Source organism: Puma concolor, chromosome C1 (assembly GCF_028749965.1).
Source record: "Puma concolor isolate L17-30 chromosome C1, mPumCon1.1.hap2, whole genome shotgun sequence".
NCBI lineage: Eukaryota > Metazoa > Chordata > Mammalia > Carnivora > Felidae > Puma > Puma concolor.
The window spans coordinates 218,824,187-218,852,127 of NC_141674.1; the positions used below are offsets into that span (position 1 = coordinate 218,824,187).

At 49.6% G+C, this 27,941-nt stretch overlaps 1 protein-coding gene across 1 annotated transcript in view; it reads right to left on the minus strand.

Moving 5' to 3' along the window:
• The window catches only part of ASB18 (ankyrin repeat and SOCS box containing 18), a 63,379-nt gene extending 35,715 nt beyond the window's left edge, over positions 1-27,664 (minus strand). Inside the window, exons 1-4 of the mRNA XM_086715230.1 lie at positions 27,604-27,664; positions 24,814-25,034; positions 6,659-6,803; positions 2,887-3,154 (exon numbers count right to left, since the gene is read on the minus strand). Coding sequence (XP_086571356.1) covers positions 2,887-3,154; positions 6,659-6,803; positions 24,814-25,034; positions 27,604-27,664 — 695 coding nt within the window. The remainder of the gene's footprint in view (positions 1-2,886; positions 3,155-6,658; positions 6,804-24,813; positions 25,035-27,603) is intronic.
• Positions 27,665-27,941: the final 277 nt, after the last annotated feature.

The following is a 27,941-nucleotide window of genomic DNA, read 5'->3' on the forward strand; positions in this document are numbered from 1 at the left end:
GGTTTAATCTCAGGACTGTGAGATCATGACTTGAACTGAAATTGAGAAGATGCTTAACCCACTGAGCCACCCAGGCGCCCCTAAAAGGCATTTATTTTCCTAAAAGGCATTTTTAAGAGAAGACAGTACAACCCATAGGTTGGGAGATAATATTTTCAAATTATATGTCTGATGAGGGGCTTGTATTCAGAATATATAAAGGAATCTCACATTTTAAGAAAACAACCCAATGTAAAAAAAAAAAAGGGAGGGGGGGACACAAGATTTGAACAGGCACTTCACTGAAGAAGACCGATGGATGTCAAATAGGTACATGAAAAGGTGCTCAACATCACTTGTCGTTAGGGAATTGCAACTCAAAACTACAACAGGATATTTCTACACACCTATTCGAAGGTCTACAGTTAAAGAGTTTCCATAAGCAACCGCTACCGAGGATGTGAAACAATGAGAACATTCGTACCCTGCTGGTGGGAGTGCAACTTGGCACAACCACTTTGGAAACAGTTTGGCGGTTTCTTAAAAGGTTATCTTTCAGTCCCATACAAGCCAGCCATTCCACCCCTAGGCACACGTCCAGGAGGAATGGAAGCAGACACCCGTACAGAGGCTAGTACACAAATGTTCATAGCAGCTTTATTTGTAATAGCCCCAGACTGGAAACAACCAAGCGTCTTTCAACACGCGAGCGGATAAACACATTGTGGCAGTCCCATACCGGGGAATACCACTCAAAATGGAAAGGAGTGAATTATGGATCCACCGCACAATATGCTGAATCTCAAAGTAATCGCGTTGCATGAAAGGAGCCAGACAAAATGTAAAACACTGGCCAATTCAGACTGAATTATAGGGCTAGAAAAGCAGATTAGTGGGATAATAATGGAGGAGGGGAGGGGGGATAACAGTGGGGCAGGGAAACGTCTGACGGTGATGGGTGTGCTCACTCCCTTGATTGTGGGGGTGATCTCGTGAATGCATATTGTCCTGAATGCATAGGTCCAGATTTATCAAATTGTGCACTTAAAAACAGGCGCAATTTACCGTATGCCAACGACACCTGAGGAGAGCTGCTTTAAAAAGTATATCTTTAGGGGGTGCCTGGGTGGCTCAGGGGGTCAAGCATGGGACCCTTGATCTGGGCTCAGGTCACGATCTCACGGTTGGTGAGATCGAGTCCCCGGTAGGGCTCTGCCTCTGGCTGTGCTGAACCAGCTTGGGATTCTCTCTCCCTCTCTCTCGGCCCCTCCCCCGCTCCTGCAGGTGCGCTCTCTCTCTACGTAAATAAACTGTAAAAGCACATATACGTATAGTCAGCATATTTTTTCCTTCAGGCACCCTCAGGTGGTTCTCTCGTCTTTCTCAGTCCCTGCTCTCATCTCGAGTGACACTGGTCGCTGGTGGCCCCGCCTGGGTCACCGAGAGCCCAGTGGCCCCGCCTGCTCTCGAGATGGCGGTTTTGTTTAATCCCCACCACCGTGATAGAAGGCCAAGAAATCGCAACCCCGAGGGCAGCGACCAGACCATTTTGACTGACGGAGTGTCACGACGAGCAAACGCAAGCCGCCTGCCTCTCCCGGGACTCTGCGGGCCCCGCGGGGACAGACACCCCGCAAGGGGAGCCGCGGGGGTCGGCCGGCAGCTGCAGAACTCCCCGAACCCCGGGCCCTGGGCAGGCGCCCGAAAACGCGGGGAGCAGCTCGGCTTCCTGTGGGACTCCGAGGCCCCGCCCGAGGAGCTAACCATTTATGTCACACTGTGACAATTATTCTGCATAAAATTATCATTAAAAACCCTAATTTTTCAGCCTCCAACGCCGCCAGTGGCCTTTTAGCATTCGTCAGCGCCGGCGTCTGCAGGCCTGTGATCACCCCGCTCATTACCTCGGTGCGGCGCCTCCCGCCTCGCGCTCGCAATCAAGCGCTAATTACACCCGCCCGGGGGCCGGGGGGCCGGGGGAGCCGGGGTCCGGGGTCGCGAACTGGGGTCCGGGGGGCCGGGGGAGCCCGGGTCCGGGGCTGCGAACTGGGGGCCGGGGCTCCGGGGGAGTCGGGGTCCGGGGCTGCGAACTGGGGTCCGGGGGGCCCGGGGAGCCGGGGTCTGGGGTCCGGGGCTGCGAACTGGGGTCCGGGGGAGCCGGGGTCCGGGGCTGCGAACTGGGGTCCGGGGGAGCCGGGGGAGCCGGGGTCCGGGGCCGCGAACTGGGGGCCGGGGGGCCCGGGGAGCCGGGGTCTGGGGGCCGGGGGAGCCGGGGTCCGGGGCTGCGAACTGGGGGCCGGGGCTGCGAACTGGGGGCCGGGGGGCCGGGGGAGCCGGGGTCCGGGGTCCGGGGCTGCGAACTGGGGGCCAGGGGTCTGGGCCGCAAGAAGGATCCAGTACTCTGCCGGGCGCGGTGGGGTCTGGGTCTGGGGTCCTAGGGGCTCCGTGTGTGAGTCGCGACGCAGGGGCTGGGGTAGGCGCTCAGCTCGATCCGGGGTCCGGGCCCGGGGTCAGAGGCTTAGGGTCTGGGGCGGGTGGTGGGGAGTGGTGGCCAAGGGCGGGTCGCGGTCCGGAGTCAGGGCGGGGGACCAGGTGGAGCAGGCCGTGACGGAGGTGGCAGGGGCCGGGTCGCGAGTCTGGGTGCGGTGAGGGCGCGAGGTGTGTCCCGGATTCTGGGACACAGGACGAGGCTGGGTCCACGGTCCAGGGACCGGACCGGGGACCCGTTGGGTCCTGAGGATCCGCGCAGGCCTTGGGGATCTGGGGGCGGGACCAGGGGCGGAGGCCGCGGGGTCTGGGGCGGAGCCTGGAGGCGGGGCCAGGGGCAGAGGCCGTGGCCGGCCTCTGGAGCCTTGGCCCCGGATGGGGTCAGGGTCTGTGGCCCCCGCCCGGGCCGCGTGTCCTTACCCGAGCGAGGCGGCGGTTCGGCAGAGGTGCAGGGGCGCCAGGCCCTCGGCGCTGAGCAGGTCGGGGTCGGCGCCGTGCTGCAGCAGCAGCTGGGCACAGGCCGTGTGGCCCCCCAGGCAGGCCTCGTGCAAGGCTCCCTGGCCACCGGGGCTGGCGTCGGGGTCCGCGCCGCGGCTGAGCAGGTGGTGCACGCAGACCGTGTGGCCGCGGGCCGCAGCGATGCACAGAGGCGTGGTGAGCTCACGCTTGTACTCCAGGGTCCAGAGGCCTGGGGGAGAGGAGAGGTACAGTGAGTGGGGGACCGGTGGGGGGCCGTGTCCCTTAAGGCCCAGCTAGCGTGAAACCATCTCTTAGAAGTAGCTACCGGGTGGACACGTAGGTACATAAAGAAATATAGACGATATAGAGGCATGTAAAGACGCAGACGATTGGGACCAAGAACCCCAGTGAGTTCCAGCTAGAGGCACAGATCTAGCTAGAGGCACAGATCTAGCTAGGCGCACAGAGAGAGAAGAGAAGAGAAGAGAAGAGAAGAGAAGAGAAGAGAAGAGAAGAGAAGAGGAGAGAAGAGGAGAGAAGAGGAGAAGGGCCATCTCCCACCCTAGGGTGACAGGTGCAAAGACAAAGGCAGAGGGGCAGAGAGAGATCTCCAGGAAAACTGAAGTGTAGGAAGTGGGGAGGAGAGTCTCACAGGCCCAGGAGAGGGAGATGAAGACCCAGGAGGGAGAAAAGGAATAAAAAGAAGGTTAATAGGGGCCAAAACCGAGCCGGAGGGAGTGGACCGTATTGAGAAGCAAGAGGGGTCTTGCCAAATAGGGGGGCGGCTGAGGACGAGGCGAGGAATTGAGGAATGGAGAGCCGGCCAAGTAGGTGGATGGTGGGAGAACGTAAGCCAGGAATTCACATTTCCCAGGCTCTGAATTAGGGACAGCCTGAGGGAGGAAAGTGAGCTGTGGATTTTTCTGGAATCCAGCTCTCTCTCGTTGAACCCCAAACTTATCCCTTTATCATTAGCGGGAGAAGACAGTCGGCGAAACAAACTGACCCCCTGCACCAAGGCTGCTCAAGGAAAGGCCTTAGAAAGTTTAGTCCTCTTGGAAGCCACTGGGTTTCAGAAGCTCCCTTTGATGTGGTGTCCACATTCAGCACAATTCTGGTTTGTTTCTTTGCGCTTTTTAGGGTTGTGTGTGTGCGTGTGTGCGTGTGTGTATAGGGTTGCTCTTTCTTGACGGATGAATGGAGCAGGTGCTACACATTGTACTTCTCTGAAAACTTTGGGCTTTCAAAAGGCCCATGGAAGGTTGTTAGCGGCCAGGAGCGCTTGTGGAAATGGGGGAAGCAGTCCCTGGTGAATACACTTCAAGGGACAGGATTTCACATGGCAGGAATGCCTTCTGATAATGATGGAAGAATCGATACCATGGCTGTAATGAGCTGCAGAGGAGACCCTTTTCACAGGCCACCTCCTTCCTGGGACCCATGCTGAGCAGGTTTTGAAAGACCACTCATAATTACCTACCTGCATGTGATGCAGGGTTCCAGCCTGCCCTGTGTCCCCGAGGCCCAGCCCGAAGGTTGTTGCACACTTAGGTGGGGGATGTGCCTGTCATCCCGGCAGTGGATGGTGGTGGCCAGCTGGGCCCTGGCACGTGGGCCTGCACGGGTTTGGTCTGCCCTTCCCAGTGAAGACCGGGCGTGATTTGGAGGGGGATAGATGCATATGGTCCCTGATGGTAACGGTGGTCTACGTGCTTGCTCCTGGTTCTGGCTAGATTCGTTTTCCTGAGCTAGGAAGTCTACTTCCTGGGCTAGGGAGGGCAAGGAAGGGGGGGAGCACCCAGACTCCATCCTCTGGGGCACACCAAGTTCCCAGCCCAACCCCACCCACCCCAGCAGCTCCCTTCACCCACCCCTGGGTTCCTGAGTCTTCCCGAGGACTGAAGGAAGGAGTCTGGGCTGGACGTTGAGCTCAGCCGGAGCTTGAGGCCAGCACCTCCGTCCGGGTCCTGGGAGATGGTGGTAGGCTTCCACTTTCTTGAAGGTCTTCAAGAAAACCCGAGTTCTGAGGCAGCTGTGTGGACCACAGAGCCTGAATCAGCTGCCTATACCGCCCACTCCCCGGTCCTGGTTCCGCCACCGGGAGGAACGTGGACACAGGCTTCTCCCCACGTGGCACATCCCTCCAAACGTCAGCTCCTCATGCCAACGCTGTCCTTGGACTGCGACTGGCATTCCATCCTGGGTGCACCGAGGTACTGGGGGGCTGGCCCTGTGAACCTGCTGGTGTACTTCCGTCCCCATGACTCCCTTCGGGGGGTCTGGGATTGGCCACCAGGAAGTTCTCATGTGGGAGAGGGTGCTGTTCGCAAGCCGTGTTTGGTCATTTCTGCCGCGTGGTCAGCTGCAAGGGGCGTCGAGCGGCTGAGCCCAGGGAGCACGGACAGCCGCAGCCCTGAGTGCCACCCACCCTCTCTTCCCGGTCCGCACGGAGGCCGTAGGCCAGCACTGGCACTCAGGGCTGCCCCATCCACGGTGACAGCTCACCGCCTTCTCCATCAGCCTGCCCTAACTTTCTGTTGTGCGGGCGTGCCACACCATAGAAACCCAGCAGAACTCAGAGGTGGAAAGATTAAGGCAGAAAAAAGGAAGACACCTTTGGATTCAGACCATGGGTTGAACGTCAACACTTCTTTGAAACTGCAACGTTTGAGTGTGGTTGAGTGTGTCCAGGGCTGGGTGGTACGTAATTTAAAAAATTAGCATTAATCGAGCATTCAGCAATTCACCGAGCCCTCCCCGACCCCGTAAGTAGACTTCCTAGCTCAGGAGTATAGCCCTTTGGCCGTGTTTTGGGTTTATTTCCCTCTCCCTGTGTGGGGTATAAGCAAGACGGTGTCCGTTCTTTGGAAACTGACCTTCCGCATTCTTTGCCTGCCGGAGCCCACAGGTCAGACACATGGGACACGGGACGCTGGCCGTTGGCCCACTGACCGCAGCGTCTCAAATGCTCTTAGTCTGGCAGAGCTGTTGTGCCAACGCGTGAACCCTCGTGATAAATGTGTTGCATCTGGACCCCCTGGGAAAAGGGTGCCCTTTGCGGAGTGCCAGCCGAGAAGGCCCTGGCAACAGCCTGGTGGTCAGGAAGTCTCATCATCCCGAGTGGGGTAAAGGGGTGTCTTTCTCCTTGGGGGGGTGTCTCTTGCTGGCCCAGCACATAGCAGTGTTCAGGCTACAAGAATGCGCTCAGACATACGACTTAGGGACCTCTGATTTCTTCCCCTCCCTCCCCCGTTCTCCGGCTCCCTTGGGTTCCGGGCGGAGCACCTGCTAAGGGCTCTCCCTCTGCTGATGCTGGCTGTGCCCCAGCCACCCTGCTGTAGCTGTGGTGCTCACAGGTTCCTAGAAGGCCCTCAAGCCGAGCTACGTGCCAGGGGACAGCTCCGGGAGCACTCAGACGCGAGGCGTTCCTTCTCCGTCTCCTGCCTCCCCGGATTCCAGGTGCAGGCACTGGTAGGCGAGCACCCAAACCGATGCCCTCTTTGAAAGACAAGAGACGCTTCCAGCATCAGATGGGCACTTCTTACCATCCTTTTGGCCTTTCTAATTTGATTTCTCGCATCTCAGAAACCAGATGTCACTTATAAGCATCCTTTGCTCGAGTGTGTGAAATGTGGCGCCCCAGTGAGCGGTCTACACCCTGGACTTACATGTCCAGCGGAGTGTTAGTGGCTCCTGAAAAACAACTAGCCGAGCTTTAAAGGGAAAGGGGTACCTGACAGTCCAAACGTGGCTGGGGATTTCACCTGCCACTCCATCTCATCCTTCTTGATCTCGAACACCACATTGGCATCCTGGAAGAACTCGTTCATGAGCAGCTCAAGACGGCTCAGGTCTCCCGTGACCAAGGCAGCATGGTACTCGAGCACTGGGGACCCGGCTCTAGCTTGAAGCTCTTTCTCCATCTTCTGAAAGATGTGAAGCTCTCCCCTAACCGGCTCTGGCCATCTCTCCATTGCCAGGCTGCTGATTTCAGAAGAGTTCTTCAGGAAGGGGAAAGATGGTCCTATGGAGTGTGAGCTATTTCTATTGTCATTACTCAATTGTTATCCAGTTGGGGCTCGGTGGCGGTGTATTTATAACTCCTGCGGGCTCCGCTGTGATCATGGTTACTTGATATGATCAGCATCGTGTGACCACTGGGATGCCAGTGTGCTCAGCCACCGCCTTGTGGTTATATAGATTCAACTCCCAGAGAGCGACACATCCATTTATCTCCAAGACAGCTCTGCACCCAAGGGCGGACACCCTCAAGTGGGCGGGGCTTCTCTCTCCTGCTCTATAGGATGTCTTGTTCCTTTTGACCTATCACTTTCTCTGCTGCTGTGAACAAGGGTGGGTGGATGTGTGCCCCGAGGGCTGTGTCAGCCCTGAGCACGTTTGAAGGAGGCCCAGCTGGACGCTACAAATGACTAGGCTCTAGGCAAGCGTCCCTGCGTGGGAGGCTTCATAGGGCACACCAGAGATTCCCAGAGCATCATCTGGGGTCCCTGGTGGCCTGCGAGTCTCTTCCAGTTGTTCAGGACTGACCCCCTTGCCGCAGATGGGAAATGCCACAGTTTCTGGTTTTTAAATGAATGGTAATAGCTTTTTGTTAGTAGCTTCGTAATTACTCGTTGAAGTTTAGTGAAGGGCTTTATTTTCTCACCTAAAAATTAATGAAATCATTTTTTCTTACAATGTAGGTGAGACGCAGTTCTTACATCTTTTTTTTTTTTCTTACTCTTGTTTTTCTCCTCCTACTAGGAAGTTAGAATGGGCCACTGTCGTTGAGTGGTACCATCCTTCGCCATCACTGTGTGAGTTGTAATAAAACCCTGTGACCAGAGGCTCGAGGGAGGACGGAAGCTCAGGAGGGTGCTGTCCTGATGGGCAAAGAGGAAGCGGTGGGACACATGCCCAGGACAGTTACACACACAGGGGTCCCGAGGGAGGGGTAATAACAGCAGCCACCATCCAGCGGGCCCAGCGTTGGACACACACCCGTGGGGTCGAGTCGCTACGTGGATCCTGAAGCTGTAAACACCACAGAGACAACAGGACTTCTTTCGTACTGTTTTCCGCAGTGGTTGTACCAATTAGCCTTCCTACCAACAGCACGCAAGGTTTGCTTTTTCTTCACATCCTCGCCAACACTTGTTTCTTGTGTTTTTGATTTTCGCCATTCTGACAAGTGTGAAGTGACATCTCTTTGCGGTTTTTTTGTTTGTTTGTTTGCGTTTCCCAAATGATTAGCGGATGTTGAGCATTTTTTCATACGTTTGTTGGCCATCTGAATGTCTTCTTTGAGAAAATGTCTACCCAGGTCCTCTGCTCACTTTTAATTGGATTGTTATTACTGTTTACTTGGTGTGGGGTTATCTAAGTTCTTCATATATTTTAGATATTAACCCCTTATTGGATGTGTCATTTGCAAATACCTTCTTCCATTAAGCATGTTGCCCTTTTGTTTGTTGATGCTTTCTTTTGCTCAGCAGAAGATTTTTATTTTGGTGTAATCCCAGTAGTTTAATTTTGCTTTTGTTTCCCTTGCCAAAGGACACATATCTAGAAAAATGTTGCTATGATTGATATCAAAGAAATTACTGCCTATGTCTTCTTCTAGGAATTTTATGGTTTCAGGTCTCACATTTAGGTCTTTAATTCATTTTGAGTTTATTTTTGTGTTTTGTATAAGAAAGTGGTGCAGTTTCATTGTTTTGCATGTAGCTGCCCAGTTTTCCCAATACCATTTGTTAGAGACTGTCTTTTTCTCATTGGATGTTTTTGCCTCCTTTGTGGAAGATTAATACTCCGTATAAGCATGGGTTTATTTCTGGACTCTGTATTCAGTTCCATCGATCTATGTGTCTGTTTTTGTGTCAGTACCATACTGCTTTGATTACTACAGTTTTCTAGTATATCTTGAAATCTGGGAGTATGATATCTCCACTCTAGCTTTGTTCTGTTTCTTTTTTTTTAAATTTAATTTAATTAAAAGTTTTTTTTTAATGTTTACTTATTTTTGACAGAGAGAGAGACAGAGCATGAGCGGGGCAGGGACAGAGAGAGAGGGAGACACAGAATCCGAAGCAGGCTCCAGGCTCTGAGCTATCAGCACAAAGCCCGACACGGGGCTCAAACTCACAGACTGTGAGATCATGACCTGAGCCAAAGTCGGCTGCTCAACCAACTGAGCCACCCATGCACCCCGCCTTGTCCTTTTTCAAGACTTGCTTGGCTATTTAGGGTTTGTGTGTGTGTGTGTGTTTGTGTGTGTGTGTGTGATTCTCTGTACATTTTAGGATTATTTGTTCTAGTTCTGTAAAAAAAATGTTGTTGGTATAGGGATTGCATTAAATCTGTAGACCGCTTTGGGTGGTGTGGACATTTCAGCTGCATTGGTTCTTCCAGTCCATGAGAATGGATCTGTGAGGGCTCCTTAAAACCTCATTTCACATGTTTTAAAGTTTACTTCCCTTGTATCCCGCAGCAACAGCAGCAAAGACAGAATCAATGTCATCAGTGGAGCAGCAGCGATTTTTTTTCAAGGGTCCCTCTGTGCCTAAAACTCTGCTGGGTGCTATAGACAGTGCAGTGGTAAGGAATATATAGACCATGTTTGCAAGGAATGGAGAGCTTCCATTGGACACAAGAGGCACGTGCATGCAGAAAATGATGAAAGGTGACACTACGTGACCATTTCCCTTGTCAACTACACACTGGAATAAAGCCAATCACTCTCCCCACTTCATCTACCTACCATGACGTTACTCTGTCAGTTTCAGTAGCAATATTAATTCTTCAGATTTTTCATTTCTCTAAGCTTAGTCATGTTGCCATGTTATTTTTCTCAGACTGATTGTGATTAGTTCATTTCTAAAGGACTTATTCACATACAACTATAATATGACCCAACTTGTACTTCACTTTAAACTGAAGAATTCCTTTGTTCCTGATATATTTTGTCATGGGTTATTTTTAAAGGGATGGGAAAACTGGAGGTGAGTGCAGGGATAAGAGCCATTCTGGCCCGTATCCTATGCTAAATTTAGCTTTCCATGCGTTATATTTGTCAACAGTGCCCTAAATATCCAAGCTTGATTTCAGTGGCTAGGGAGCAGTAGTCCAGAAACAGACGTGGTTCTTTATGAGAGCTTCAAAAATAGCTCATGGGAGACAGCATTGGTTTTACAAGTAGGACATGTAGATTGTTTCAGGAGAATTCCAGAGGTGCCTTAAAAAAACAATAGCCATCTGTGTGATTATTACATTGAAAAACAAAATAGGACAAAGTAAGAAGCAAAAGACCCCACTGATACCTGTAAACAAATTCATTCGTTCATCTATTCATTCAATAAACATTTGTGGAATATTATGCTCTACGGCGTGTCGTTCAGTTTTGGGGATACAGAGACAAAAAATACAATAACCCTGCCCCCGAGAACCACACAGGAAAAAGCAGTGACCACAAGACCCCAACCCACAGGAGTGCTTTAGTCTCTCCTTCCCACTAGCTGAACAATGTCCTTTAGTTACAGGTGAACAGCACTTTTCCTGACCCAACGTTTGGCTCCTTCTTGCTCACTGTAGTTCTGTCCATCCATACCTTGCTTGGGTCAGGCCATTTTGATTTCATTTTCGTTGTCTTCGCCCTACTCAGCTTAATCAAGCATGGGCTTGCAAAGATGCCACTCAAACCTTACCTCCTCTGCCTGTTTCAGTCCAGATGAAAAACTCAGCTTCTTCTAAGAATGACTTTGTGTATGATGTTGCTGAGCAAGTATCGAAATCCTGGAGGAATTGTGGTACAACAGAAGGACCAGAAAGACCAGAGTTTTAGTTTTCAAATAAGTAAAGGATTTGATTTTCCAAAGTCTGAATTGACATCAGTGTTGGGCAAGATCTTTAAAGATGAAAAAGACGGTTTGGGTACATTTAGAAAAGGGAGTGGGGGTACTTGGAACTCTGTGGGTCACTAGGAACAAGTCAGGTTGGATAAAATCATTTTCCTTGGTGACACGGTTATTTCATTAATATGTAGAGGGCACATCGGCATGGGTCATGTTTCAACCTGCCGTGGAAGGTTTCCTGAAAACCTTTTAGAGGAGGTGGACAAAATGTGGGTCTTCTTTTAGGAAAGTCCTGCTAAAAACTCCAGCTGGAGAAGTAATACACTGCCTTCAGAGCAGTGGTTCCAGTCTTGACTGTAAAATGGAACCACCTGGAAAGCATTAAAAAGATGTGGATGCCTGGATCCCTTCCTGAGAGACTCTGGTGTCAGGGGTTGGGGGGTGCAGCCTGGAAATCAGGTCTGTCTGTTAGACCTGCCCACCCTCACCCCACAGGTGCTTCCAATGTGCAGCCAAGGTTTTCAGTCTGATCCTGTACAATACATGCTTATGGATGATTTGGGTGAACATTCAGGAGGGTGGATTTCATAGTGTTGGGTGACATGCAGCCTGATGTAATCACAATTCCAAAAGATCTCAACAGGCCAGAGCAATGGGCCTGATTCAATCGGTGCCGCACGGCAACATTAAAACCCCAGGCACATAGGATCCTGTTGTCCTTGTGGGTCAAGTGGCTGAGACTGCCGCACACCCTTGGGGGTTCCTGTTTGTGGCACTAGAGGGTGCTTTTTCTTGTTTTTAAGGCCAGAGGTTAGTGGTGCTGTTGTCGATGTTTGTACCCAAATTTAGGCAACATAAATGCAGCAAATATTTGACATTATTTTAAACCATTCAGAGCCTCTCAGTGCAGAGTACCTTGTGTTGGTCAGGTGTCAGGTCAAATTTCCTTCTTCCTTGAGACCGTGGGCTTTGTAGGACCTGGACTCCTCCCCTGGAACCCTGGGGGGTGGGAACCTGTGCTTTCTTGACCTCTCTGTTTGCTCAGACTGTATATGGTCTGTCCTGCCCCCATACTGGGGCATAAAATTTGCTCCTGAATTATTATTTTTTTGGTTGGTTTGTTTGCCATCCCACTAACAGCATCACATAGTGAGATTGGCAACTATCCTGAAGATATGAAGTGTCCATCACCACGTGCACAATCTTACCCCACCTCTCTCCTCTGTCTCCATTTCTTCTGTCTCTGGCACAGCCACTAAAGTCCCCCACCTGCCCCCTTCACTGTGGCTCCACCCATTCTCAGTCCCTGTGGTTTCAGCTTCTACTCCAGGGACCTGGTCCAGGAAATTCTTCTGAACAAATATGGCCCCCTTCTTGAAAGAGAGGGATTCTGATGAAAATAACTTTTGCCAAATCGGTGTACTTACCAGTTTCAGTCCTTCAGAAGAACTGTCAAACTTCGCTCGTATCTGTGGACCATTTCAGAGAACTAAGCAAATTTAATTGTGGTGGACTTTTATTGCATATGGTGGAGAAAAGTTGGGAAAAGAAGGACAAAAATCCAAATAAGAGTGGATACCCAGCTTCTATCTCAATGACTCAGTGAATGGACCAAATCTCTCTAACAACTATCCAGGTAGTCAACTGGATTTGAATATGATTTTGCAAAGAATATTTTCTGGGACTTAAATTATAAATGTAAAATTTTGTCCATAGAAGTCACGAAAACTGGCTCTCTATATAGAGTCTTAACGTGTAGATAGCAATGAGAGGGAGTTTTTGCCTCAGGATCACATGAGCTGAAGAAGTGAAATCCACCTTGAAATTATAATGAGATATACATATGGTAGTGCTTGAATGAATGGTAATTATTACTTTCAAGTAACATCAGGATCTTTGCATCCTGCCATTGAATTGATGAAGGATCTTTTCTTCAGAAGTGTCTGAGGATGAGCCCTGCTGGTACTCGGTGGAAGAATCTGGCTGAGCCTGAAATGTGGGTTTCATTACAGGGTCAGGCTGTTTCTCCAAGACAGCGACTTTCCATGTGTTCAGGCCCCAGGGTAGAGTTTCCCAGGCTGCAAGATACCCTGCCATTTCCTCATGTTCCTGGAGAGACCCAAATGTGTAGATTCTTTCCTGGGCCATTGGGCAAATGTCTGCTTCCTTCTGAGGTCAAGTGTCCAAATAAATGGGCAAGCTAGGGCAGCAAGTAATTTCCCATGTGGCCATCGTGGGATTCTGAGCACTCTCTCAAATATGCCAATGTATATTGTTAGCCTGGTCAATTTCATACTTCCTACATGAGTTGTTTCTATAAATGGCCATGTACTAAATCCGATCAGACCCTAGGATACTCACATTTACTACTGCTTGGCCAATAGCTAAGGTCTTTCTCTCGCTGTAAATCATTTTTATCTTGTTTTGGTCCTCACTCTCTCCATTTAATTTTAAAGGCCACTCCTCCTTCATCCCCACTCCCTGTAGCTTTTTCAAATAAAAAAAAAAGTTTTTAGAATAATAAGCTGGGCGGGTGTGTATGACTCTGCTTCTAAGAGCACATTCACCCATCTACCAGAGTTCGTCACACAGACATTAATATAAAAAATGTTAAAATACCTCAACCTTTTCTCTGAATAACAATGTTAGCACAGCACACCTCATTTAACAAAACATTAAAACATCTTACTTCTTCAGATCAAGTGTATCTATTAATAATGACTTAAATTGTCTGTACTGATTTCACATTATTAAGAAATCTCATTCTCATCCTGTGGAAGCACACAATATGGTGGTGGGGGGAACACCCCGCTAACCTATTTTCCTGACACTGCTACCCAACGTGGATCGTGCAAAACAACAAAGTCGCTTCTCATTATGAATGCGATCTCATCCAAAGGTCAAGTGCTGCTTTCATCCATAGCCCAGGAGGGCTTTTTTTGGAAGCTCAGAAACAAAGGTGCCCTTGAGTGGGGCATACCCACTGTGGAACAGAGCAGCCAGATCCTTGGCATGCACAACCACGAGTAAATAGCCCTGGAAGGACGTTTATAGACTCTTGGGACGTTGCTGGAAAGCATATTATCGAAGCTTTCCCTGATAAAGGTGACGAAGTTTCTTTATGACTGTCATGGGGATTTAATTACATGATAAAATAGCAGCTCCTGCCTCTTGAGACAAATTGCATGTTAAGACTGATTGTTTTTTATGAACCTCACACAGGGAGCAAGATACTTCTCTCTTGAAGTTGCTTTGATCTGCTCGTTATGTCCTGTCACCCTTCATATCCCTTCTAGAAATGAGGACTTTACTGATCCTGCAGTTGTGGAGGGAGGGCTCCTGGTGAGCTCACGTGGGTGCTTTGCAGCCCTGCGTGGAGCAGAGCAGGGCCAGTTTTGTCTGATGGTTTAAAGTTGGCTTTACTTATTTTTCTGTTGGTGAGAAATGAGAACTTTGGGCTTCCAACAGAAAGATGGGGGAAAAGACGTTATCAGAAATGTAAAGGACTATTAAAAACGTATGCAATATACACTTTTATTAATTTCAAAGCAAGTTAAAATAACAAGATTTTTAAAACGACAGATTTTGGAGAAGTTTGGTGAATCCGATGCTTCCTCATTTACAGGTGGAAAGATGCACTTCTGTACAATTTGGAAATATTCTACGGAGGCAAAGAGTAGAAGTCCTTGCCTCTGGGAAGTGTTGTGCTTGGTGGGAGAGACAGGTGAGACAACCAGCAACTAGTGAGTGGGACGAGATCACTGCTAGAGGCACAGGTCCGATGGGGAGAATGCATCACGCAGAGCATTAGAGTGACAGGAAGTAGGGATGGAAGAGGCTGGCTCCACAGGTGGCATCGGAGCAAAGCACAGAGGTTGTTGAGGGACCAGGATGACTCTTGTCCCCTGGAGGGTGTCTCTTTCCTTCCCTTGACCTCTGGTGGGGGTGAGGAGCTGTACCCTATTATTTTTGGCTGAACCAGAGCCAAGGTGTAGCCTCAGGACTGTGTTAGATAGGGCCATGGGTATAACCTGGAAGGGAGGGCCAGGCAAGAGAGGCATGTGGGTAGGAAAGGGGCCTAAGGGTTGGAGCTGAGGTAAGTGGCAGGGACGAGACCTTTGGTGGACATAGAGATGGGTTGCCCAGACCCCACTGTGAGGGAGGACTTGTCGCCCCAGATGGCAACCAACTCCTTCAGGGTTTGCCTCAGCTGCAGAGAGCCGCCTCATCCCAAAATACATCTCCCGAGGCTGCCAGATCCCAAGATCCGTCAGGTGTGGGGAGAGGTCCTGCCATCTTGACCCAGTGTGGGAAAACTGGGAGAGGGTCTCAGCTCTAGAGCTCCCCTAGGGCTGGCCATGCATGGCACTGTGGGGCCTGTGTCACAGATTGGCTTCCCCTCTGCCAGTCTGATATTCTTTCTCTCTTCACAGGGGTTCATGCCCAGCAGACATCCTGTGAGGCCAACTCTACTCAGTGTCAGACTGTGAGCCCCTGAGGCTCCTGGGCCACCAAGAAAGATGAGTAGATGTGTTGTCAGAGCAGGATAGGACAGGAGAGCAGAGAGATGGCCTGCCCAAGAGCCAAGAAGGGTATGAGGGATTGATGGTGTCATTGGGGTGTGGTTTGGACCAGAGTTTCTCAAACACCTTGAGGTGAAGGACTGGGGATTTTTGTTTGTTTCAATTTGCCATGAACTGAGTCTTTGTAAAGACACAATTAAAATTAATTACAAGAAAAAAATACAATGGGAAAAAAGCCCAGTAATCACACACTGTTGCACTCATTGTCAAGTTGCTGTCAAAGTTTTTAAAAGCTAACTGTCAATTTCTATGGCAAACACTTGGCAGACCATCACCTGCCTCCCACCGTGCTCTGAGTAGTGCTGTTAGCTGTTATCTATCACTCCCTGGAGTACAAGGTGGATAAAAGGATGCTGGGAGAAGAGGCAGGGTAAGTTAGCTCATGGCACATCTTTCAGGCCCTTGAGCACATGCTATACAATTTGAACTGGAAGCTGTTCGACAGAGATCATCAGACTTTTTCTGTAAAGTGCCAGATAATAAATATCGTAGCTTTTGTGGGTCTTTGTGGCAACGACTCCGCTCTGCCTTGATAGCGTGAAAATCGTCATTGACGATATGTAAATGAATGAGCTCTGCCGTGTTCCAATAAAACTATACTTACAAAAACAGGCAGCCAGCCCTCAGGCTCTAGTTTGCTGACTTTTGGGGTAGAAGTAGGGAGCCACTGCAGGTTTAGAGGAAGGGGAGAGACGTGCACCTCTGAATAGGAAACGGTCATTGCATCCTTTTCTCTGTGTGCCTTGCCAGCTCTCACTCCAGTGAACCTGCTCTTTACTCTCAAGGCAACCTTGACTCAGCAAAAGTCAGTGGAGCAGGCAGGTTACCGGGCACACAGTTGATTTATTTCCTTACCTACATCCTGCTTCTGGTTTGCTGAACTTTTGAATGTGTAAACTTATGTCTTTCATCAAATTTGGGAACTGTTTGGTAACTATTTCTCTAAATATTTTTTTTCTGGCAAACACTTGGCAGACCACTGCCTGCCTGCCACTGTGCTCTGAGTAGTGCTTTTCGCTTCACTGTCTTCCTTCCTTCTTTCTTTCTTGGACTCCAGTTGGATATGTGAGTCCTTCTAAATTGCCCCCGTTCTTTTTATTTTTTACCATTTTGCTTTCTGTTCTTCAAATCGGATACTTTCTATTGATCTATTTTCTGATTGATGGACTTCTCTTCATTCATCTTGGATCTACTGTGAAGTCCATTGTTGACTAGAACAAGGCCAACTCTAGCTTCAAGGGAGGTGGGAACATCGTATTGCCTCAGGGACTCAGTTAGTAAAGAAGGAGGCACCTTCTTGGGACCGGTCTCTTCACCTCCATCTTTCTTATGTAAAAGAGTTTTTGTTTTGTTTTTCAAATTAGAGGATCTCCTTCCACTGCTGGCTGCATCCCCACTGCCTTTCTGGATAAGTGTAAACACCTCTGTCTAGGATTTGTGACCTCACACAATACTATCAGCCTACTTGCCTGGAGTCCCTCCCTCTGCTCTGGTATACACACTCTCATTTTTATTTTTTTTAATTTTTTATTTCTTATTTTATTTTTTTTTTAATTTTTTTAACGTTTATTTATTTTTGGGACAGAGAGAGACAGAGCATGAACGGGGGGAGGGGCAGAGAGAGAGGGAGACACAGAATCAGAAACAGGCTCCAGGCTCTGAGCCATCAGCCCAGAGCCTGACGCGGGGCTCGAACTCACGGACCGTGAGATCGTGATCTGAGCTGAAGTCGGACGCTTAACCGACTGCGCCACCCAGGCGCCCTGTACACACTCTCATTTTTAGATGGGTCCCTCTTCCTTGCACAAGGCGGCATGCCCCCCGTATGCACCATGTTGAGCAAACTGTCTTTATTTTGATTGCCTTCCTTTCAATCACAGCCTGGTAGGAACATGTTCATCTATCACGGGCCAACACAAGAGGATTTTAGTGTCCTCCACATGCTATTTGGTCTGTTAATGTTATGTGCCTACTGTGTGCCAGGATCTGGCATCTAGGACAAACCCAGTCCAGGTTCACACCCAGTTGCTGAATTTGGTATTAGAAGATGATGGACGATAGGGCTGGGAAGTAGACCCAGGCTACAGTTGCCACTTCCAACGAGTGCCTTAGGGTGATTTTTCCTGAGCAGAGCACACCATTGCAGGAACCATCATCATCCTGGGAAGGAAAAAAGCCTCTTCGCTCTCGTCCTCATTCCCTTTTTGTTCTTTCGAAACTCTCCGGTGTGCTTGGGAGCGATGCTAATAGAACTATGTCATCAGCATACATTATTTCCTTATTAGCCTGTTTCTCAATTTTGATTCTGAAAATATCCTGATTTAGCCTAATTGCAATTTCACCGTGTTCCACAGGCAGTGACAATTCATACTGGGGGAGGGGGGCAGCTGAGACATGACCCTGTAGGATTTTTCTCCCTGCCCCGTCTGCTCTGAAGCTGGACCATTAGCTCTAAGACATGCATCTCATCTCGTAGTGATTCGACCTGCTTCTGGGAAAGAAAAGAGCCTCGGGTGTGTATCTGGTTGAAAGCAAATAAATATCTTTATTCTGGGTGGTGGGAGATATTTTTCTGTATCTGGAGCAAAGGCTGATGCTGGAGCCATTTCATTCCTAAATAATTTAACTATATTCAAAGATAATCCGATGTTATTGTAGGAAAGTGTATTTCTAATAAATTCCACTTGATCTGGGTGAATCAATTCAGGCAGCACATAATTGAGTCTGTTAGCAAGGACTTTAGCAAGAATTTTGCAATCAGTGTTAATTAAGAAGATGGGACAATAATTTGTGCATAATTCCGGATCTTTCCCTGGCTTGTGAATCAAAGTAATAAGAGCAGTGCTCCGGCTGGTGGTGGGATAGTGTCATTAGGTGCTGATTTATAAGTACTTAGAAAGGTTTAATTTCATTTTGCTTCGAGCAGGGTCTCCCTGCCCCCACATTCTCTGCTCATGGTGTGCAGCCGAGATGGCGGAATGCTTTCGTCCCTATCCTTCCCTGTCACTGCTGACCTCCTGCTTCTCATTTCTTTTTTTCTTCTGCAGCCGAGCCCCCACTCATTCATCCATGTTTTTTCTTAATGCTCTTATTTGCATTATTTGAAGCCAGGGACTCCATGCTATTGATGTGTGTGTGTGTGTGTGTGTGTGTGTGTGTGTGTGTATGTGTGTGTGGAAGGTAAAGTCAAAAGGTTGTAAACAGTTTCAGTGGGGAAATTTTTTCATGGATCTTCCTGCAAAATGTGTCTGGTGGGGGGGGGGAGACATCAACAGCCCTTGATTAAAAGTCGGGAAACATCCTGGTTTACACACTGAGGCTAACTGGCTATTGACCAAAGAACAAATGTGAGCCTCGGTGTCCCCATCTGTAAAATGCAGCTATAGCATGAACTACAGGCATCAAGAAGGACCAGGAAGAGCATTAGATTCACACTTTCTACAAGCTGGGGGACCCCAGGGATGAAATTCAACTTCTTAGAGTCTCGTTTCCCTCAGCGGGGTAAGTGGGAAAGACCAGCCCTTGGGAAATACGTACCTCATGAAGGTCCTCATTATCTGTGATTCCTCTCTCTCTGCCTCCACTTAGGTCCGGTTCCAGTTGTAACATGTTCTGGTTTGGGAACGTATTCTCTCTAACAGTTGGAACAAGACAGGCTCTATTCCAGCTCGCTGCTTATTTGGTGCATTCAAGTTCATAAACCAGTCTCCCACCAGCCTTCCAGGAGATCCCTTCCCTCCCCGGTTGGCGTGGAGTGAGCCATCCCTTTGAAGGCAGGGCCTGGTCTGCACAGGCCTCGGTTAGGACGCACCATACTTTGAAGGCAATGGAGTGTTGTTAATCTCCTCCAGAAGCACAGGTCATTGCTCTGGAAACCTTGGTTAGCCCAACTTATAAAGACTCTAAGAGATGGCCTGACCAATCCCATTGTTTTTTTAAATGACGATATTAAGGGGCACCTGGGTGGCTCAGTCAGTTAAGGATCTGACTCTTGATTTTGACTCAGGTCATGACCTCACAGCTTGTGGGTTCGGGCCCCTCGTCAGGCTCTGTGCTGACAGCGCAGAGCCTGCTCGGGATTCTCTCTCTCCCTCTCTCTCTCCCCCTCTCCCGTGCTCTCCGTCTCTCAACATAAATAAATAAACTTAAAAAAAATGAGCATATTAAGGTTCAGAGAGATGGATTGACAAGTTCAAGATCAGACGAGCAGTGGTGGAGCAAGGCAAGAGCCCGGGTCACCTCAGTGTTAGTCTCTTGCCGCTCCCAACATCATGTCTCAGGGCCCCCAGCCGTGTGCATGCTCCTGTCATTAGTTCGAATATGACTCCTGTAAGGGAGGGGCTGTGCTCATTTACCAGACATGTGGCCATTCGGTTTGCCCTGGGTGACATCCTCCTCCACGCATAGAGAAGGAGCGGTGGATGTGGCCCTCATGTGATGGCAGACTCAGTGTCAAGCCCGCCGGGGGTGCTGGTTGGATGAGAGGTTGAATTCCCCAAACAGACCCCACCTTGACGTGTATGCACATGCCTAGCACACGTTCCCCACACTCATTCCCCACCTATACATGCTGCTGGGCGCGATCTCTTAATAAACACCCAATTAGTATTTCTTTAACTTGCCTCCAGATGCTTAAATACCATTACCCCAAACACAACATAATGCCTCCAGTTTTCTGTTTCAATCAAGAATTCAAGTAGCATCTTGACTTGTATATAATATATCAGCAGCAAAATCATGGAATGCTGACATCCTTAATAATAGCAATTAGTAATCAGTTGTTTCTTAAGTAGTTTGATTACGCCAGTTACCAAATTGTACAGTTGATGCATTTGGGGGCAAGAAGGGTCTCGCCACCCCGCCCCCCAGCCAGTCTTTCTTCCTTCCCGTGTTCTCCGTGGTGAGGGAGCTCATAGGCATTGAAAAAATGCAAGGGTAGATAACACGACTGTCACTAATATTAAACAGTAGAGACTTGCTTTTAGCAGAAAGTAGAATTAAATATTTCTTTGGGGGAAGACTAACCCCAATAGTATCTGTGGGAAAGCAGTCTGTGCCTGCCCACCTTAATGTCAGCAAAGGAGCTCAGCCTGTCCTTGGTGGTGCCAGGCATGACACTCAAAATTTGGGCTCCTTCTCAGTGCAAGGACCTTGTACTAGGCTCTGGATACCAAGTGTCAGACAAGGTTCTCACTCCTAAGGAGTTGCTTTGAAGTCTGAAATATTTGGAGTGTATAACAATTAGCCCAGCAAGGCCAGGGGTTTCAATAACTAATGGAGACTGAGGGCATTATGCCGTCGTGGAGTGATGGAGAGGCTGTGGGCCAGGTGAGCAAGGGTGGCCTTCCAGCGAAGGCTGTCCCCTATGTAGGGTCTGGAAGGAAGGGGTGGCCTAGGGGAGCAGAGGAGGTCCTCACGTGGCTCAGAATTTGGGTGCAGCCCTGGTGGCATGCTTCCTTTTGGAATGGGGCAGATGGCACAGATAGGGGAGCTGATTATGGGGGAGCTGTGTGCTCGGTCCTGTTTAGCTAATCAGGGGAGCAGGTGGCTATGTGAGGACACACGTGCATTGTGTTCAGGGGGATCCCATTTGATCATTCCCCCGCCTCTCTGCGGGCCGTGCGGGGAGGACCCATTCTGCACTTTGCCCCACGATCGGCTGGGGCTAAGCTGCTCAGTTCCCCTGATTTTTGTCCTTCTCCAGAGGGGACATGTACACCTGGGGAGACTTCTGAGAAAAAGCTTTCCCACCATTTTCTCAGCTGGTGTCTCTTAGTCCCCATGCGTTTATTGTGACAGACGTAGAGGCCTCAAAATAAATTATAATTATTATTTTTCTGTTCCACTTGGTGGAATAACAGGTTCACAGAGCCACAAACATGGGGATTTCACTGACAGCTACAAGGTCCTGGCATGTTCACACTGACAAGCAGAGAACAATGATTACTTTTTCTTAGTTTTGCCAATTGTCGTCTTGGAACGATGCTCAAAAACCTGCCAACCAAGGTTGTCCTTGGGGTGGAAAGTTTCCCCATCTTCCTCAGATGCTTTGGCCCAGCATGCTGCATGGCTCCTGTGTCTCCGGGGGCTGGGTGGGCATTCCTGGCCCACCCCTGCTGGTTTCAGCCCTGTCTTCTGTTTTCTTCCTTCTCTCGAGGATTTAAAATTTTCACAGTATTCATTCCTGGTATGGGCTGCATTTCAAGGTATTGCCATAGGTTCTGGCCACTCTTCAAACATCCTAAACACCTGTATATTTGAATCCAAACAGTTCTTGTTCCCACCAAGGATGGTCCCCAAGGACTCACAGTTACCTGGAGAAAGAGCCTGATTGCTCCCGCGCTCAGCAAAAAGGAACCTGTGCACCATTTCAGGCTGTGACCATGAATCTTTGGGATCGTAGCCTCAGAGAGGCATGGAGATGGCCGGGACCTCAACGCAGCTCCAAGCTGGCATTTCCCAAAAAGCGTCTACAAACTACCAATTTCCCTAGTGGCAAAACCACACAGAGCTTTTCACATACCGTTGGGCCAATCCCTGAGCATGTGAGTCAACAAGGATCATCTCTCAAGTTCATTCCACCATGGACGTCTGTTTGGGAAGCCTTAATCCCATCTCATGTACTAGCTAATAAGTAAAGGCACTGGCCCAGAAAGGGAAAGCTACTTTCCTACGGTCACACAGCTTGTTGGTGGCAGAGCCCAAGCCTCCCTCTGAAGCGTCCCACCCCATGGTGGGAGCTTCTCCAGACTCCTGATAAGCACCCCGTGGAGAGGGCTTCCAGCCTGGGAGGCGGTCACGCGTGTTACTTCTGTTTACATTCTCCACTCTCCACACTGCCAGGCACGCAGCACAGGCTCAGCACCTCATGACAATCAGGTCCCTCTGTTTTCGGTCTCGGTCGGTGACACTAGCTTCTACTTGTCACCAAGACCTACCCATGGACCCACCATGCAGTTCTCCTGTTTGTCATCTATCTTTGCGTTTATCCTGCTCTCTTGGTTTAGACTCTTGTAATCCGCCACCTGGAAACTGCCTTCAGTCACCTCTTAAGTAGGCTCGCCTCCCCTTGCTTGTTTCCGTCAAACGTTGCTTTTACATTGTGTCCGGAGTGACACACGGAACACAGGTCTGAGCATGTTGCACTCTCTGCCCTCAGGTTCAAGGCCAGCCTGCCTTCCCTATAATAGAGTCACTGGTAGCAAGATGTGCCTTGGGGTCACACGCTGAATCATTCAGTGTGTGATCGTCTTGAAATGAAAACAGCCCGGAACTCACCCAAGTCCTTAAAATGTGTCACGAGCAACGGACTGTTCTTGCCCCTTTGAATGGTGCCGTTTGGTGGAGAGAAGTATATATGTATATGGTATAGAATGGAGGGGGTTCATCGTGGGAAAGAATGACACTCGTCTAACGCAAATTTCATTGCTTTCAAGTGTTCAGCCAAGTCGGGGTGGGGAGGGGACAGTGAAGACTGTGCAGGGCAGTTAGTAATGTGAAAGGAATACTCTTTGAAACTGGGGATTGCGACACAGCTCCCCAAGCAGCTGGGATGGCTTGGGAAGGCGGATGTGGAAAGGGGGCACCTGCCTTTAAGCATGGCAGAAAACGGTGTGACCATCGGTGTAACAAAGGTAGGCAGGGTTCAGGGAGACCAATTAGAGGTGGCCACGGTCAAAGTGGGAGCCCCCGTCCCCGGGAGCTGAGCCTTCGGCGTAAAGATGAAGCCAGATTATAGCAGAGATCTGGCAAGGAGGGGACGCCTGGGAGCAGGTACCCAGCCTTCCCGGCGCTTCTAGCACCTTCCATTAGCTGCGCCCAAGAGGAGTCAGAGAGCACGCGGCAGATGATGTGGTTCATAAGGTCAGCCTGGGGCAGGTCGAGTGCAGGGCAGCTCTGAGAGGCAAATGCAAAACACAGAGCTCAAAGCTCCCGGACCGTACAGCAGGTGGTGACCACAAGGTCCCCTCCCTGCACCCCAGGGCAGTCTCCTGCACTGGTGAGTGTAATGGGCGCTGGCTTGCTGAGGCTGCAGGACCTGTCTATGCAACGCTAAGGTCGGAGCAAAAGTGGGTTGTTCTTTGGGCTCGTGGCTCCTGGGCCTCGCTCTGGCCCTGATCATGGCCTTAGATAGCAGGAAAACCAAGGAAAAGAGGACATAGGAGATAGTTTCTCCCTAAAGCCCAAAGCAGCTTGCTCAAGTCTCCAGTGAGAGGCAGCACCGAAAGTACACGGCACCCATGTCACGAGGGAGTGGATGGGTGGTCACCGCCTCGCGTTCCAAAATGGATCTCCTTCTTCACCCCATGACAGCCCCACTGGCTGGCACCAATGTCCCACACATGCTCCCTTTTGGCATACTTCCTGCATGTGTGAGCATGTGTCTGTGCGTGCGTGTGTGCCTGTGGATGTGAGCACGTGCACAGGTACATGCGTGTGCAGGCACACGCGTGTGTTGGGAGCGACTCTGTCTAGTACGTGGAGAAAAGCCTGGTACACCTCGCAGGGGCCAAGTGCATGTGACAAGTTAGAACACAGCACCATGCAATTAGAGTAAATCTTGCATGAGGGAAAATACTCTCATGCGTTATACACAGAAGTTCCATGAAATGACGGAACAAAATACAAAGAAATGGGGAGAGTGAGCCCAAGGACCTGAATAGACAAGTCACGTGGGAAGGGGTCTACGAAGAAAGACAAAACCCTACGGATAAGACTTTGTCCTGAGCGGTAAAGAAAAGATAGGCAGGCGGGCTGTGGACGTGACAAGGGCACACTTGTGTTGGTGGCTTGAGGATAGATATTCGTCACCAGCAATGCTCAGGGTGCAGCGGGACACCCTCATCGGCAGGGGGAATAGACACCCTTTCAGGAAATACTTCGGTGATTTTTCTGTCCTTCTTCCAGTAATACCGCTCCCAAGAATTTATTTTAAGGATATACCCTGAATAAGAAAAAAGCCATCCAGAGGCTACTAAAGACGCCAGTTACAGCATTATTGACAGTAGTTAAAATGGAAACAAATATTCCCCTCTTGTAGGCATTTGGTTTAAGCATTTTGGGATTCATCACCTCAATAGGTGATCGAAATTCAGAAGGCTATGCAGCGCCGTGGCAAATACTTTAGATATAGTAACTCAACAGAGCAGAAGGCAGTCACGCCTACGCGTGGTCATAAGTCGGGGAAATTTACACATGCAAAGTCAGGGCAAAACTGAAAACAGGTGCCTTGTGAGCACGGGAGGGGGGGCATGGATTACTTTTCCTCTTTCTAAGTCCTTTGAATGGTGTGCTAATGGATGCACAGCAACACACACAGATACGCACAGTGTGTGTGTATAAACAGGAACCAGGCGGCCAAGCACCGCTCATGTGCCTTTTTCAAGCCCAGCCCTCCCACGCGCTCAAGAGGCGGAGTTAAGATTCAGATGCATTATGGTTACCTACGAGCACACGGTGGGGTGGGGGGCGGCTGGGCAGAGGGGTCTTTCGTCCAGTTCCATCACCGCGTCCACGTGCCTCACTTCAGCACAGACCAAGTGGCTCACTCTCTCCTCATCCCTGGCGTCCAGGGCAGACTTTAATCTCTTCACTAAACCGGAGTTGAGCGGGTAATCGGGAAGGCCATCAGGGTTGGATGAAGTCTGCGTATTGACCAGACTTCTCTTCTTCTCAACTGAGTCCAACGGTAACAGCTGTTCGCAGAGGACTGTGGGCGTTGCTATAAATAGAACAAACCTGGCTCCGTTGCAGCTGCTGGGGAGGGCCAGTGGTTGGCAGCCTCTTCCTTCACGGGGTGCTGGGAATCCGTCTTCCCTGAGGGCCTCAGTTAAGGGTTATTCTAGAGGTGGGGCAGTAGACTTGTTGGTAAGTGGGGGAAGAGGGAAAAGACACGCTATTTTATTTTATTTTTATTTCTTAATATAATTTACCGTCAAGTTGGCTAACATACAGTGTATACAGCGCGCTCTTGGTTTTGGGGTAGATTCCCGTGATTCATCACTTACGTGCAATGCCCAGTGCTCATCCTGACAAGTGCAAAGGGACGCTATTTTAAAAGATAGCTCTCGTAGGTCCTGTTGAACAGCAGCTTCTTTTAGCAGGAGTGAGATTCTGTCCTGAAACTGGTTGAAAGGAGAAGCAGTAGCGGGCACTCCTCTTTTCTTCTTCCCTTGAACATGGATATGATGTGTGGAGACGTGGCCGCCATCTTAACAGCCAGGGGGCAGTCATGAGACGAAGGGCCCCCTGAGGGGAAGGGAACAGGAGGGAAAGAGATGGCTTCTCGATGACATTTCTGAACCTTTGCCTCAGCTCTGGGCCGCCAACCACCAGACTTTCTGTCTTGATTCCTTACGCGCTCTTCATGAGTGGCTTGCGGCTGAAAGCGTAGGTAGTGTGTTCTCTCTACCTTTAAAGTCACGGACTTGTGCCGATAGTCTAAAGAGATGGGACAGAGGTGGCTCAGCCTGTAATAAAGACTGTGGATGAACCCCCTGAGCCTTCTGGTCTTTGGCAATTGAACTCTTGCCTTCCACGATAAAATCTCACTGTATGTTGAGTGAGCAGCTCAACCACGGAGCAGTGGCATCGTGGGCTGGGGTCCTCAATGAGCAAGGAGCCACGGCCACTCGAGGGACTGCCATCCAGTGTCACAGGGACTGAAAAAATGGACCCTGATGGAGACATCTTGGGAATCCCTGGCAACGGACTTTGCCCAAAAGTGAGATCTTCACTCAGCGGATCAGCCTCGGGTTCAGATGTCTGACCCAAGTCACAGAGAGTGTGGTTGGCCCCTGGCTCCTTCTTCAGCCCAAGAATTGTGGGTTTTTGAGAGAGACGTTTGAACCTGAATCTCCAAGCACAGATGCTTGGCAGCCTCAAACGCCTTACATTTAGAAAAAAATTTAACACCAGGGCCGTTTGTGTTAATACAAAGTGAAGGAGGGTAGCGGCCAGAGAGAAATTACTGGAATTTGGGTGAGGCGATTTAAAGAAAAAAACCCGAGAATTATTATAGATTGCTATCAAACTTCAAATCAGAAGGGAGGTAAAAATGAAGCACTCGTTAGGCAGATAATACGATGACAAAGCTCAAAATACGGCACTCTCCGATCTTAATTACCACGCTGTCTGCTGGGTGTTTAATCAGTAGCACATACACTATGCTAATTATTTGGGCTAATTTTGTTATAATGCAATTCTTTATCAACCCCGCCATGTATAAATTAGGAATTGAAATGCAACTAACACAAATTGTATTTAAGGCAACACGAATTTCTTTATTTCAGTGTGAACTCTTCTAATCTCGCTTTACCTCTCCTTTTTTGATTAGCGCATGTGGCCCACCCCCTCCACTGCCCACCCTGCCTCAGTGCCCCACAGCCTGACGTTATTTGAGGAGGAAGGAGCCCAGCACCAGTACTGGCCCCTTCACTTCTTGGAAATCTTATACGTGACTACCTCCTTCAGTGAGTGTCCTTGAAAGGTGCAGACTGTGTTTAAGCAATCAGTGGTAGACAGATCCTGGCTTTCTCTGAATCAGATAAAGGTCGCTCCGTTGTTCTAGTTTAATGTTTAAATAAGCATCAGAGGGCACCACAATTCACGTATTTTCAGTGATATGCTGTATGTGACTTACGTCAGTTTGTTTGCAAATGTGTTTGGTTGGGAACTAGTAACACAGGTCGTCACAGAAAAACACAAACATTATCTGGAGATTTCCACGTCGTGCGGGTTTGCATCCAAATGAGGTCAGGTGCAGAAGTTGGACGGTGCAGAGCCCCCCTGGCATGCCTTCAGAGACCGCCAGCCGTAGAACTTGAAACAAAAAAAATCGGGTTTTGGTTTTTGGCTTGGTTTGTAATTCTTTTGCAGCAAAATAACAATGCTTAATAAGTAAATGGATGCAGTTTGGGTCCCATTTGGTCTCAGCACCGTGTGAGGGTTGAACGTCAGCGAGACTAGGTTGCCAGTGGAGGGTCACGGTCTGGGAGAAATGTTGGGTCCCAAATACTCAGACCTCCTTCCCAAATACTCAGACCTCCTTGCGAACTCAGGGGAAGCGACAGGCACTGGGCATATCCAGATGCATTCAAAGTGACCCTGACACGGATCCGCTTCTGAGACTGATTTCTTCTTTGAGCCTGAAATGCCCCCGCTATTTCCTGAAGTTCTAGAGAGCCGCTCCTCTGACATGCGTGTTCCCCACATTAGGTCCCCAGCGCCCTTGGTTCATACCTCACCTTTAAATCCAGCTGTGGATGCTCCCAGCTCGGGGTTGCCCTGGGGCCCCCTCCAGGCCATGCTACCGTCTGTCTCCCATTCCGTTCTGTTCTCTCTCTGGTGCCTGCAGCCCGACTCCACGGTCTCCGGCAACGCAGATGCTTCTCCCTGCAGTCAGAAGCCTTTTAATTTGGCTGAAGTTTCCTCTATATCCCTTTCTAATGGGTTTTTCATAGCTTTTCGGGCTCGATGGTTTCAACCAGGACATTTGTGTGAATGTATTTACCGTGGCGTGGCGGGACTGGCTTGCCCATCAACCTACTGGGCCATGGGGAGCCACTTTGTAAAGTGGCATTGT